Source organism: Grammomys surdaster, unplaced genomic scaffold (assembly GCF_004785775.1).
Source record: "Grammomys surdaster isolate TR1022 unplaced genomic scaffold, NIH_TR_1.0 213, whole genome shotgun sequence".
In the NCBI taxonomy this organism is placed as follows: Eukaryota; Metazoa; Chordata; class Mammalia; order Rodentia; family Muridae; genus Grammomys; species Grammomys surdaster.
The window spans coordinates 4,509,362-4,520,647 of NW_021604658.1; the positions used below are offsets into that span (position 1 = coordinate 4,509,362).

Consider the following 11,286-nt stretch of genomic DNA (forward strand, 5'->3'; position numbering starts at 1 on the left):
GAACCAACATGCCCCAGGGAAAACACCCTCTCCATCCGTACTGCTGGCTTCCTTGTTTGTACTGCTAGCTTCCTTGTTTTTTCTTTCTCTGGATGAGTGCATACCAACAAAACTACTAATATACCTGCCCCACAGTTTTGATTTTTTGTTTTGTTTCTTCCAAGAATATGTTTTCTTGTTTTCATAAGTATGTCCTTTCAATCATATCCACCAACTGTTTTGGCCTGAGTTTTCTTTCTTTAAAAACAATTATTTTATGCATAATGGTGTTTTGGCTGATCATATGTCTGTGCACCACATGTGTACTGTAAGGCAGCAAGGTGTCTGACCCTCTGGAACTGAAGTTACAGACTGGTGTGAAAGGCCATTTGGGCTAGTTCTTCTGGAAGTCCAGTCACTAACCTCTTAACCACTAAGCCATTTCTCCATGCCCCCGAAGCCAAAGTTTTCAAATGTTCAGTGGAAGGCAGTGTTTGGTCAGAAAGCAAGGACTCCTGTCACCTGGTCTGGCTGCCATCACCATTTTTGCACCTAAATAAAATAGCTGATTTCCTCATTTGTGCAGTGAATCAACTCTCACCTTGGGTGTAGGTGAGCTTTATTCACACAGGACAAACCAGGCTGCTGACCTCACGTGACAGCACCCTATAGTGCTGAGGGTCCCACTGCCAGGCAAGGGAAAGGCTCCCGCAGGCGTGGAGAGCTGCGTGCGCAGCGCCTCCCTGGTCTAAGAAGCCAGCGTCTCCGTTGCCAGGGGAACGGGGCACCGTGCTTTCCGGCGCGGTCGCAGCGCGAAGCAGCTGTCATGGCGGAAGCAGTCTGGAGCACTGACACCGGCGAGGCCGTGTATCGCTCCCGGGACCCCGTGCGCAACCTGCGCCTCCGGTAGTCATTCCACCCCAGCTCCAGGGCCCCCTAACTTTATGCTCCGGAGCCCCCTAACTTTATTCCATCCTAAGCTTTTGGAAGCCCAGAGGCCCCTACTTCCGCTTACAGTCCCAACTACTTCCTCTGCCATCTCTGCGCGCGTCTCGTTATCAGGATCTTTTCCCACTGAAAGCTTCCAAGCACACCTTCCAGACTCACCCCTGCCCAAGTCCCTTCAAGTTCTCGCCACTTTCAAACCCCTTGGACCCTTGTGTCCCGCCTCACTGACGTCTCCAGCAGACGCCCCTACCCACCTCTTCCTTGCAGCCGCCTTGGCATCTCTGCCTCTGTGATTTCTTTCCCCTATCCTTGCTGTGTGTATCTCCTTGCTGTGTGTCTCTGACACGCGCATTTAGGGCTTCTCTTCTCTTGACAGAGTTCATCTGCAAAGAATCACATCAAGCAACTTCCTTCATTACCAGCCTGCTGCCCAGATGGGGAAGGACCTCATAGACTTGGCCACTTTTAGGCCTCCTCAAGCTGCTAGTGGGTGTTTGTGGTGATGATGCGTCCTTTTGAGAACGGAGGCAAAGGGTGCGGGGCAGTAGAGGTACAGAAGAGGAACGGAAGGCTCAGAGAGGTTGAATTTGCTGTCCAGTGTCACATAGCTGGGGAATATGGAAGCATTTGAACCTGGGCAATCCGTTTTGTTTGTTTACATTGTAATCTACTTTTGTGTGTGCACACGCCCATAACCACCATGCAAGAGTGAAGTTCAGGGGATAACCTTTGTGAACCAATTCAGTTATCTCTCTTCACCCGATCAGCCCTGTGGCTTGAGTCATCCCACTTACCCCAGTTGTGACTTTGACAGGGGAAGGGCTTCTAAGAGAAATATGTCCCAAACTCCAAATGTATGTGTAAATATACTTAAAAACAATTTTAAAACAGGAGTTTGCATGAAAATGTGATTTCCCCCTTGCCTAGAAAGCCAAAAGAAAGGACAGGATCCTTATGTTTGGCCAATTATTTTTCGTGCTTCTGTTATTACTCTTTCTACTAAGAAATATTCTTAGGCAAAAAGGGTGGCCCTGTGGATCACAAAGTATGTGTCTCAGGTTTACGAATGATTCTGTTGGTGGCTTCAGAAAAGTATCAGGGTCCTTCTCTAGCAGACTCAGTAAATGCAAGCAGGATTGAGGAAGGGCTGGCCCTTGGGCCTCTAACTAAACTTCAGTTCCTTATACCAGACTAGATAATATTTCCTGGAAGGCAGAGCTGCCTTTTATTCAAATTAAGAGTAATGATTAGGACACCTCAGGTCCTAATCTTGCTTCTAGAATTAACCAGAGTATGTCCACCACCTGCATTCTGTGTCTAGAGTGAGCACTTAGTCACTGAATTCCAGCAGGGTTTGTGGTCAATGTTAATAGGGACTTTGAAGGCAGACCTGGCACATACAATGTCAGTGTTTTTCTGGCTGAGGCAGGAAGGTCTGGAATTTGAGGTCAAACTAGGTTGCAGAATGAGACACTTCCAAACAACCATAACAAATTTTCAAAAGCCCAAATGAAACAAGAATAGGAATGCTGGTTATATACAACCACAGAGGAAGAAGTGTTGCTGGTCTGACTCATTCTGTTGTGTTTGGAGGTGGACACCGCCCTGACGAAGAAGAGGAGGAAGAGGTTATAATTGGGTGGCAGGAAAAGCTCTTTAGCCAGGTGAGCCAGCTTTGCTTGTCCTCCGTCTACCTCCACCTACCTGACTCCCACCTGGCCGTTGACTCATACTGTCAGACTGGTTTCCAGAAGAGGCTGTGGTGCCTTATACTTTCTCCTGTTACGTTTGTGTGGCTACTGTAATGTAACGGCTGCCGCTGCCCAGCTTAGCATTCTGGATGAAGACTCTGGAGCATCTCTAGTGACAGGGTTGGATTAGAGCATCATCTCCGGTCCTTTTAACTCCAATATTCTTAGATTCCCCTGCCCTTCATTATTTAAACAAAGTGACAGTCAGTTTTGAAAAACATGTCAGCTAATGCTAGAAATGATTTGGTTCAATAGCTACAGGACCCAACGTTTGAGATAGTCTCAGCTGATCTGTTTCTTTGTGGTGACCTCAGTTTGAAGTCGACCTGTACCAAAACGAATCTGCGTGCCAGAGCCCACTGGATCATCAGTACCACCAGGAGATCCTGAAGCTGGAGAATTCCGGTGGCAGGAAAAACCGGCGAATCTTCACTTACACCGACTCAGACAGATACACCGACTTGGAAGAGGTATTGTTCCTTCTGGGACCCCATCACTTTCTTCTTTTGTCTCCCCTGGTTTTCTAGCCTCTGTGTGGTAAGTAGGAAGCCCAGTAAAGGGAGACACATGTGCTTCTGGAAGCTTCCGTGAGCTGCTGGCAGCCAGGCTGGAGGGGGCAGATGCAGGTGGGGCAGCTGATGCCCCTCTGCCTGCCAGGGGACCTGTGGGGCCTGAGAGCATGGGGACTGATTACATAGATGGACGGGGTCTAGAACAATCTATTCAAAATTCAGTCAAAGTCAGGAATTTATAGATGAGAAGAGGAGTGTCCTTAGGCTGTGAGGATGCTGTGTCCTCCCCACCCCTCCACCCTCTGTTCCCCTGGACTCTTGTGGGCTTGTTTTACATTCTCTTCCATTATTATATATCTTCTCAGGAAGATTGTAAATTCCTTGAAGGCAGAACTGTATTTTCTGATTTTCTTCTCCATTAGCTCTGCTCGGAGCAGGTGTTAGTGGGTGTCTTTTGAAAGATTGGGCTGCTTTCTTCAGGAGAGCTATGAGACAGCAACATATACATTTGAGACTGTTTTGGAAAAGCATATAAAAATACAGTTAATGCCAGCTTACCCAAGTGAGAACTTTCTCAAAAAACCTGGTATCCTGTTTGGCATTTTTGACCACCTTCTTAGCATCAACATTTACCAGGCAAACTTACTCAATGTTTTGTTGACACGTGTTGAGAGAAGGCAGGCTGATGTTACTGTTAGCATAAACAACTTGTCTCTAGACTCCTAAGGAAACTCAAGATATGGTAGCAGTCTTCCTTGGACTGTGTCTCCCCTCCCCGCAGCACGGGTAACTGTAAGGTTGTACCTGTTGGGGTTTGTGCCCTGGAGGAGGGGTCAGAGGAAGGCTTCCCTCCAGGTGTTTCTTCTCACGCAGCTCTGACCACATGGCAGTCACAGCACTGTCCTCTTTCCCCAGTATTGTCAGAAAATAACCACTTCAGCCAGTGAGGTGCCATCGTTTCTGGTTGAGCGGATGGCAAACGTCAGGCGGAGGCGCCAGGACAGGCGAGGGATGTGAGTACAAGCAGCGGCATTCTGACACCCTCGTACCGAAGTTCCTGGAATTCCTACTAACACTTCCCATCCACTGTGTATGTGTGTGTGTGTGGGGGGGTCCCCTCATGATCTCTTACAGTGACTCTTTCCCTTGGTCCCTCCCAGGGAGGGCAGCAAACTCAAGTCTCGGATTGTCACATGGGAGCCCTCGGAAGACTTCATCAGGAACAACCACGCTATCAACACTCCTCTTCAGACGATGTACATCATGGCAGACCTGGGGCCCTATGGAAAGTGAGTGACTCTGCATCCTGCTGGCTCTGGTCCCCCTCCTCCTTTCCTCCTGCATCTCACCACCACCTTCCTGCGACAGCCATATGGGATGGAGGGTCTCTTTCTCTTTTTTGTTTTATTCAAAAGAAGATCGTCGCCGTGAAGGTTTTCACCGTGTCCCCTTTCCTGTCCCTGAAGTGGCTGACTACCTCTCTCATTCCCTGGTGACCCTGAACCTTGATGTTGGTGTCCTGCTTCCTAGGCTTGGCTATAAGATACACGAACATGTCCTCTGCATCCTGAAGGTGGACAGCAATGGAGTGATCACAGTGAAGCCCGACTTCACTGGTATCAAAGGACCCTACAGGTGGGACTGGGGACGAAGTGTGGCAGAGACCTCTCTGCTTGCCCTTCTTGTCTCTAGTTGAGCAGATTCGCAGAAAGCCCTTAACCTGCTCCTAAACATCTAATTCCCAGGTACTTGGTCACACTGTTCTGGGTCATAGGCCTTTAGGGAACAGCTGAAAAATGTGCAACAAAAGGAATCCCATTAGCCGCGTCATTGAGTGAGGAGGATTCCAGCATTGCAGAGTATGGGGACTGGCTAGCGCAGGGGAGGTGGACTGAGCCAGGCCAGGGGCCAGCCTCGCTCAAGTTTGTCTGAGAGGACAGCTCTGGGAGTTAGCGACCAAACATACCCAAGGTGTCCATTTTTCAGGCAGGAAAACTGAGTGTTGTAGGGTTCCCTTGTCTTCAGGGTAGAAATCAGTCCAGATCATCTGTATGACCATCTTCTCCGTCATATACCTCTAGTGAGCTGTGTCACCAGCTTAGCTGATTCCTAGGCCGGGTCTGGAAGGCCACATCTCTTACCAACAGAAACGATCCCTTTTGTGGCTTTGACCTCACAGAATCGAGACTGAAGGAGAGAAGCAGGAACATACTTCTGCTTGGAAATACACAATTGACAACGTGTCCTCCCTCGCACAGCCAGAGGAGGAAGAGCGGGAGCAACGTGTGTTCAAGGACGTAAGCAATAATTTATTCTACAGCCTGGAGGAAGGAACCCCTGTGCCGGGAGCTGAAACTCTGTCTGGGTGGCTGCTGAGAGAGAGGGCAGCCCACCACCATCCAGGAAATACAGCTGACAGGACAGCTGAGTGTTGATTATGTTTGCACCAGTCCTGTTACAAGTATCTCACTTAGTTTTTACAACCCTGGAGGGGAACATTATTACCGCTTTACAAACCAGGACCCTGACTTAAGGACCCAAGTAATTGAGTTTGGTAACTCGAAAACCAGGTTTGTTCCCAGGCTGGCCAACTTCAGAGCCTCTGTGTATCACTTTAGTTATCTTTTAGCAGGCATATGAGCTGAGGCTGCCTCACTCTATCTAGCTCAGACTAGCCAGGAACTCCCTATGTAGCCCAGGCTGACCTTGATTTGACAGCAGTCCTCCTGTCTTAGCAATCAGTGTTGGTATTGCAGTTCTGATGCCTGGCTGGTGGCACAGTCCTGTGCCCTGCAGCATCGTCTCTTTAAAATGTCAGTATCTGGGGTGCTTGCCCTGCTCTGATTTTCTCCCGTTCAGAACTAAACCCGGGTCTGGCTTGAGCCGCATTTTGAGGATTGGTTTGCTTTGTTTCCTCAGCTTTATGGCCGCCACAAGGAGTACCTCAGCAGTCTCGTGGGCACAGACTTTGAGATGGTGGGTAGCTCAACTTCCCGCCGCACTGTGAGCTGTTAGGGAGAGTGTCTGACTGTAAAGGAGCTGTCTGCCGAACTCTGCAGGGCAGAAAGGAGGTCAAAGAAGCATTTCACGTCCCTGTGTATTGATGTGGGCCCTTCCGTAGAGTGGAGTCTGAATGGGCACATATCCTGTGTTGACCTCTCTCTTGGGACAGGCTGGGTGGGTGGAGGTAATTGAGTATTGGGCAGTGAGAAGAATATACGAGGCATTTTGACTTTTTCTCCAGGGTTTGGTGGTTCTGAGAGTTTTATCAGTGGTAATGTATTCCTGCATTAATTTACAATTAATTTTAAAAACAATATAAAGATCAAAAATGTCTTCCTCATCTTTCACATGGATATTGTTCCAGAGCATCTTAGGCAAAGAGCTGCCATTTTTGCTGATCAAATGTTTTGGATCTTAGAAAGTGAAACCAAAACAGTTTAGGTCAGTCACTCTGGGGTCCTTTCTGTATTATCCCCTCCACCAGGGATTCAGTTTCTAGACCTGCCAACAATGATAGAACTACTCACCCGCCCCCTCTAGAAAATGAACTTGTATTGTTTCATGCTATGTGAGCAACAAATTCCCATGTAAAAGGAAAAGTCCAGACAGATGACACAAATAATTAAAGAAGAAAGCCTGGCTGCCTGGGAGTTCTAGTTGCTCTAAATGCTGTTGTGCTGGCTACTCTGCGGGTCTTAGAAATAGGAAAGCGTCTGTAGAGAAGTGTCAGGGTGGAGAGAATGCATGTGCAGCAGCGTGGCCAAGCTTGGATATCCAGTGTAAAGTCTTCTGCAGACTTGGGAACAGGGCTTGGGGGGCAACACTGATTCCCCCTAGACCTGATGCCTTCCCATTTCTCTCTGCTGTAGATTGCCCCAGGTGCCCTCCGGCTCTTCGTGAATGGAGAGGTAGGTAAGTGTCTTGTCTTGGAGCCAGGCTAGAGTCTGATGGAGCTGTGAGTAGTTACTCACCTCGGCTTAGTTTGGACTGAACATGGTCTTTGGGAAGCTGAGTGATGGTCTTTTCTGGAAACAGAGGCTCCTGGGCCCCAAGAAGGCTCAATCTGCAGAGCATTTGGGCCCTTCAAGACTAGACTGAGTACCTGAGTGGTGGTGACACACTTTAGTCCCTGCACTTGGAAGGCAGAGGCAGGTGGATCTCTGTCAGTTTGCGGCCAGCCTAGTCTACAGAGTGAGTTTGAGGACTATGCAGAGAAAAACTGTCTCGAAAAACCAGTAAATAAATAAATAAATAAATACAGACTAGACTGAGTGGTACGGGTAGTAAGAGAGGAAGCTAAACTTATATTCTGTTTTCTCTCTAAGTTTCAGCCCAAGGCTATGAGTACGACAACCTCTACGTCCACTTCTTTGTGGAGCTGCCAGCTACTAGTAGGTACTTTTCTGACATTTCTATTACGACAGTTCTAGGGGCATTCCGTCCACTCCCACTGAAACTGTTCAAGGTCACAGATCACCTCCACCTTTCAGTTCTAATGGTGCCTCCGTCCTTCCGCTGGTGCCATAGTCCTGCCTTCTCGCTGAGGGCTCTCCAGCCTCTTGGGTGAATTCTTCTTCCGTCTGCTGGTCCTAAACTGAGCACCTCTGAGGTTAAGCCTGACCTGTGTTACTTTCTACCTCTAGGGTTCCTAGGCAATTGTACCCATTCCATAGCTTAAATTACATCTACGTCTCTTGCCCTGCCGATAGGCACAGTAGAATATTAGCTCCAGGAGAGGCAATCTGGTTGGTAACATCCTCAAAACATATCAGCCAACAGCATACTCAACAAATGATAAGCGACTGACATTGTGTGCCTGAGTGGGCGGGTGAATGAATATGTGGAAGAACCTTGCCAATGGCTTTGTTTTCTCACGTGACTTCCTGTCCTCTCTGGTGAGCTTACTGTGTCTGTTCTTTGACTTTCAGACTGGTCCAGCCCATCATACCAGCAGCTCCCAGTAGTAACGCAGACCTGTGCCACCAAATCGCTGGGGATGGTACGGAGGGTGCCAGGGTGTCTGGAAGGGAATGGCAGCTCCGGGTGGCATTTGAAGCTTCATCTGGCCAACAGCTTGTGTTCTCTGTGGAGGGACTGGTTGGGGCTGCTTCTGTGTGGGCTCCACGCGGCTGCCTGGGCCAGAGTCGCTCTTTGATCTCTTAGAGAATGACAGCTCTTACATTCAACTGCTCCTTTGCCTGCCTGCCTGCGGCTTCCTGCCAGTCGGGGGACCCATTCCAATGAGGCTGTGCCCACCTTGTGACTGTGAGTTGGGAATTACACTCTTTTTTTTTTTTTTAGGACAAGGTAGCCTATTTCTCCTTTCCGTTCACATTCGAAGCCTTCTTCCTCCATGAGGATGAGTCGACTGGTGAGTAGCCGTGGTCCTCAGCCTCACTGATCCACAGCCAGGGACCTCTCTTAACAAAGGTCCCTATGCCACCTCATCTACATTCCAGAATCCCTCCCGGAGTGGCCCGTGCTCTACTGTAAGGTCCTCTCACTGGACTTCTGGCAGAGGTATCGTGTGGAAGGCTACGGGGCCGTGGTGCTGCCTGCCACCCCAGGTAACCTCTTGTCCCTGCCCTTCCTGATGCCCTCCTGTGTCCTATCCACAAGACCGGCACTTCCCAAAGACTGATGCTCCCAACAAGGAGAGATATTAGGAACTGGGGGCTCTACTGGAAAAATAACTTGCGGCTTTTCGGAATTTCTCTCCTCCCACAAGAGATGCTGTGAGGCCAGACCGACCTAGTCCAGCAGCCTGACAGGCTATCACATTCCACAGTCCTCTGGTTAGACATTGAGATAGAAGCTGCACCAACCATGGACTCTTGGCCCCTGGGGTATTGGATGAATTGATGTTCCTTTTTAAGTGAAGTACAGCCCTGTTGCTGTGTGCCAGACACTGTAGTAAACCTCATCTATTTCTCTCAACCCCCCTCCCCCATGAGGTGTAGTATCCTGATTGCTTCTACGTTTTACTAGGGTCAAAAGAGAAGTCGGCTCTCAGAGGTTGACAAACTTGTATAGAGCTCACAGTGATGCCTGAAATAGCTGAGATTAGAACTTCTGTCTTACTGCCTTCCAGTCAGGCACTGTTACCCACCACGTTAACCTTCGCCAGGTCATCACCAACCCAGGTCATTGCTGGGAAGTCAGGGATGGAACCGGCCCCTTTCCCCTCTTCCTTGCACAGGGTCACACACCTTGACTGTCTCCACGTGGAGGCCCATGGAGCTGGGTCTCGTGGCAGAGCTAAGGAGGTTCTTCATCGGCGGCTCTCTGGAGCTGGAGGACCCATCCTATGTGAGGATACCAGGAACCTTCAAGGTGACTCGTCTCCGGGGAGACTTGAGGCTGAGTGTTTATCTTCGATTCGAGGCCCCTCCCCTCATTGTCCACTGTACTCATGGTATATAGTCCCTTCCTACCTATGGCTTATGCTGCCAGGCCTGCCCATATTTTAGAGGAACAAATCTCTATATGAAGAGGTCCTTGGGGGGCCGTGTAATTAGATTTCCTCTTCTCCTTTCCACCACTGAAGGCCTTGGTAATCGGATGCAGGGTGGACTTGCAAGATACATTCTTGCTTCTTGCTCATTCTCAAATGAGGGTAGAGCCTGGTGTCCCCCATGTGTTGCTGTTTGAATGACAGAGTGAAGTTCCTCAATGATGCTACACTACCTAAGAATAGGAATCCAGATGGCAGCCGTGCCCCGGTCTGGAGTCTGCACAAACTGATTCTGTCTCCACTGTCTGCCCAGGGGGAGCGTCTGAGCCGCTTTGGATTCCGCACTGAGACAACGGGTTCTGTCACCTTCCGATTGCACTGCCTGCAGCAGTCCCGGTGAATGACACTGGGCCCCTAGGGAGCCTTGAGCCCCTTTGTCACTGAGGGCTGGAGAGCAGCCTTGACTATCTGTGTTTTTGGCTTCCCTGCAGGGCTTTCATGGAATCGAACTCTCTCCGGAAACAGATGCGGAGTGTGCTGGACCGTCTGGAAGGGTTCAGCCAGCAGAGCTCCACGCACAACGTGCTTGGTAGGCCCCTCATTCCCTCACCTGACATCCAGGGCCACTTTTCTTCTCTACCTCACGGTAGCTGACTACATGGCAATATTTCTCTCCCTTACAGAAGCGTTCCGTCGAGCCCGGCGCCGCATGCAGGAGGCCCGAGAGAGCCTCCCCCAGGACCTTGTGAGCCCCTCAGGAACGCTGGCCTAGCTCTCTGCAACCCTGGCCTGTGGCACAAGGGAGAGATGTCTGCATCCAGTGCCCTTACTTTGTCTTGCTTAGTAGAGACCACATTGGTCTACCAAACTGGATGATCTAGAAACTTCCAGCTGGCTCCTCTGCGTAGCCATTCTTCCTTCCATGCAGAAGTAAAACCTGAGACTCTGGGGCCCCACATGACGCCCTGCTCATGTTTTGGCTATCAAACATGGGCATCATACCAAGTCAGGCTATGTCGTCTGAAACTCGTTTGAGGTAAACCTGGCATTAGACTGTCCTCAATAGAGTGTCTTTTCTGGCTTGTCATGGAGCCTCCATGGTAGAGGGCTCCAAAGTGGGGTTTGGCAGCCAGGAGTAATGGTGCTCACCTTTAATCCTAGCACTCAGGAGGCAGAGGCAGGAGGATATCTATGAATTTGAGGTCAGCCTGGTCTATACAGTGAGTTCCAGGACAACTAGAGCTACATAGTGAGACCCTATCTCAAAACAAAAAACAAAAGCAAAACAACAACAACAAAATGGAGTTTGGCATCTTCTAAGGAGGAAGCACAGTCTCCTGCTTCTTCCAAGAAAAGGTGAGGGTAAGAGGCCTGGACTTCCTGGCTAAGTCTCTGTCCCCTTACAGTTTAGGGCTGGCTGGCTTTAGGACATGGCCTAGGGTAATTGTCAGTCCTTCCTGCCAGCTGGGTGGGGTCTTTTATTGTATTTGTTTGTTTGTTTTTCATATAAAAAGTATTTATATTGACTGATCTTCTATGGACTCTGATTGTTTCTACTTTGGAGGTCCAAACCCTGCTTTTCTCTCTTTCACAGTGTATCTTAATTAAAACTCCAGAAGAGACCATGTGGCGAGCCCCA

At 49.4% G+C, this 11,286-nt stretch overlaps 1 protein-coding gene across 3 annotated transcripts; it reads left to right on the top strand.

The window, feature by feature from the left end:
- Positions 1 to 776: 776 nt before the first annotated feature.
- Mks1 (MKS transition zone complex subunit 1) lies at positions 777 to 11,178 on the top strand. 3 transcript variants are annotated; one of them, XM_028772345.1, is made up of 18 exons: positions 777 to 885; positions 1,304 to 1,413; positions 2,521 to 2,591; positions 2,993 to 3,148; positions 4,106 to 4,203; positions 4,351 to 4,479; positions 4,721 to 4,825; positions 5,370 to 5,487; positions 6,110 to 6,166; positions 7,063 to 7,105; positions 7,519 to 7,584; positions 8,122 to 8,192; positions 8,495 to 8,564; positions 8,653 to 8,760; positions 9,393 to 9,526; positions 9,961 to 10,043; positions 10,139 to 10,236; positions 10,331 to 11,178. In XM_028772345.1, exons 1-18 carry the CDS (start codon positions 806 to 808, stop codon positions 10,417 to 10,419), a joined length of 1,686 nt encoding a protein of 561 aa, XP_028628178.1. In that variant the 5' UTR covers positions 777 to 805; the 3' UTR covers positions 10,420 to 11,178. The 3 variants fall into 3 exon arrangements, with proteins under 3 accessions (XP_028628178.1, XP_028628179.1, XP_028628180.1); XM_028772346.1 differs by having other exon boundaries at positions 790 to 885; positions 7,063 to 7,101; positions 7,519 to 7,588; XM_028772347.1 differs by lacking the exons at positions 777 to 885; positions 2,521 to 2,591 and having other exon boundaries at positions 1,394 to 1,413.
- The last annotated feature ends 108 nt before the right edge of the window (positions 11,179 to 11,286 follow it).

Bases quoted from the DNA above. Each gene is read 5' to 3' on its own strand.
- Mks1 (XM_028772345.1), top strand. From the start codon at position 806: ATGGCGGAAGCAGTCTGGAGCACTGACACCGGCGAGGCCGTGTATCGC. The intron at 4,204-4,350 runs GTGAGTACAAGC...GGTCCCTCCCAG, and splicing joins CGCCAGGACAGGCGAGGGAT to GGAGGGCAGCAAACTCAAGT. The intron at 10,044-10,138 runs GTGAATGACACT...GCTTCCCTGCAG, and splicing joins CACTGCCTGCAGCAGTCCCG to GGCTTTCATGGAATCGAACT.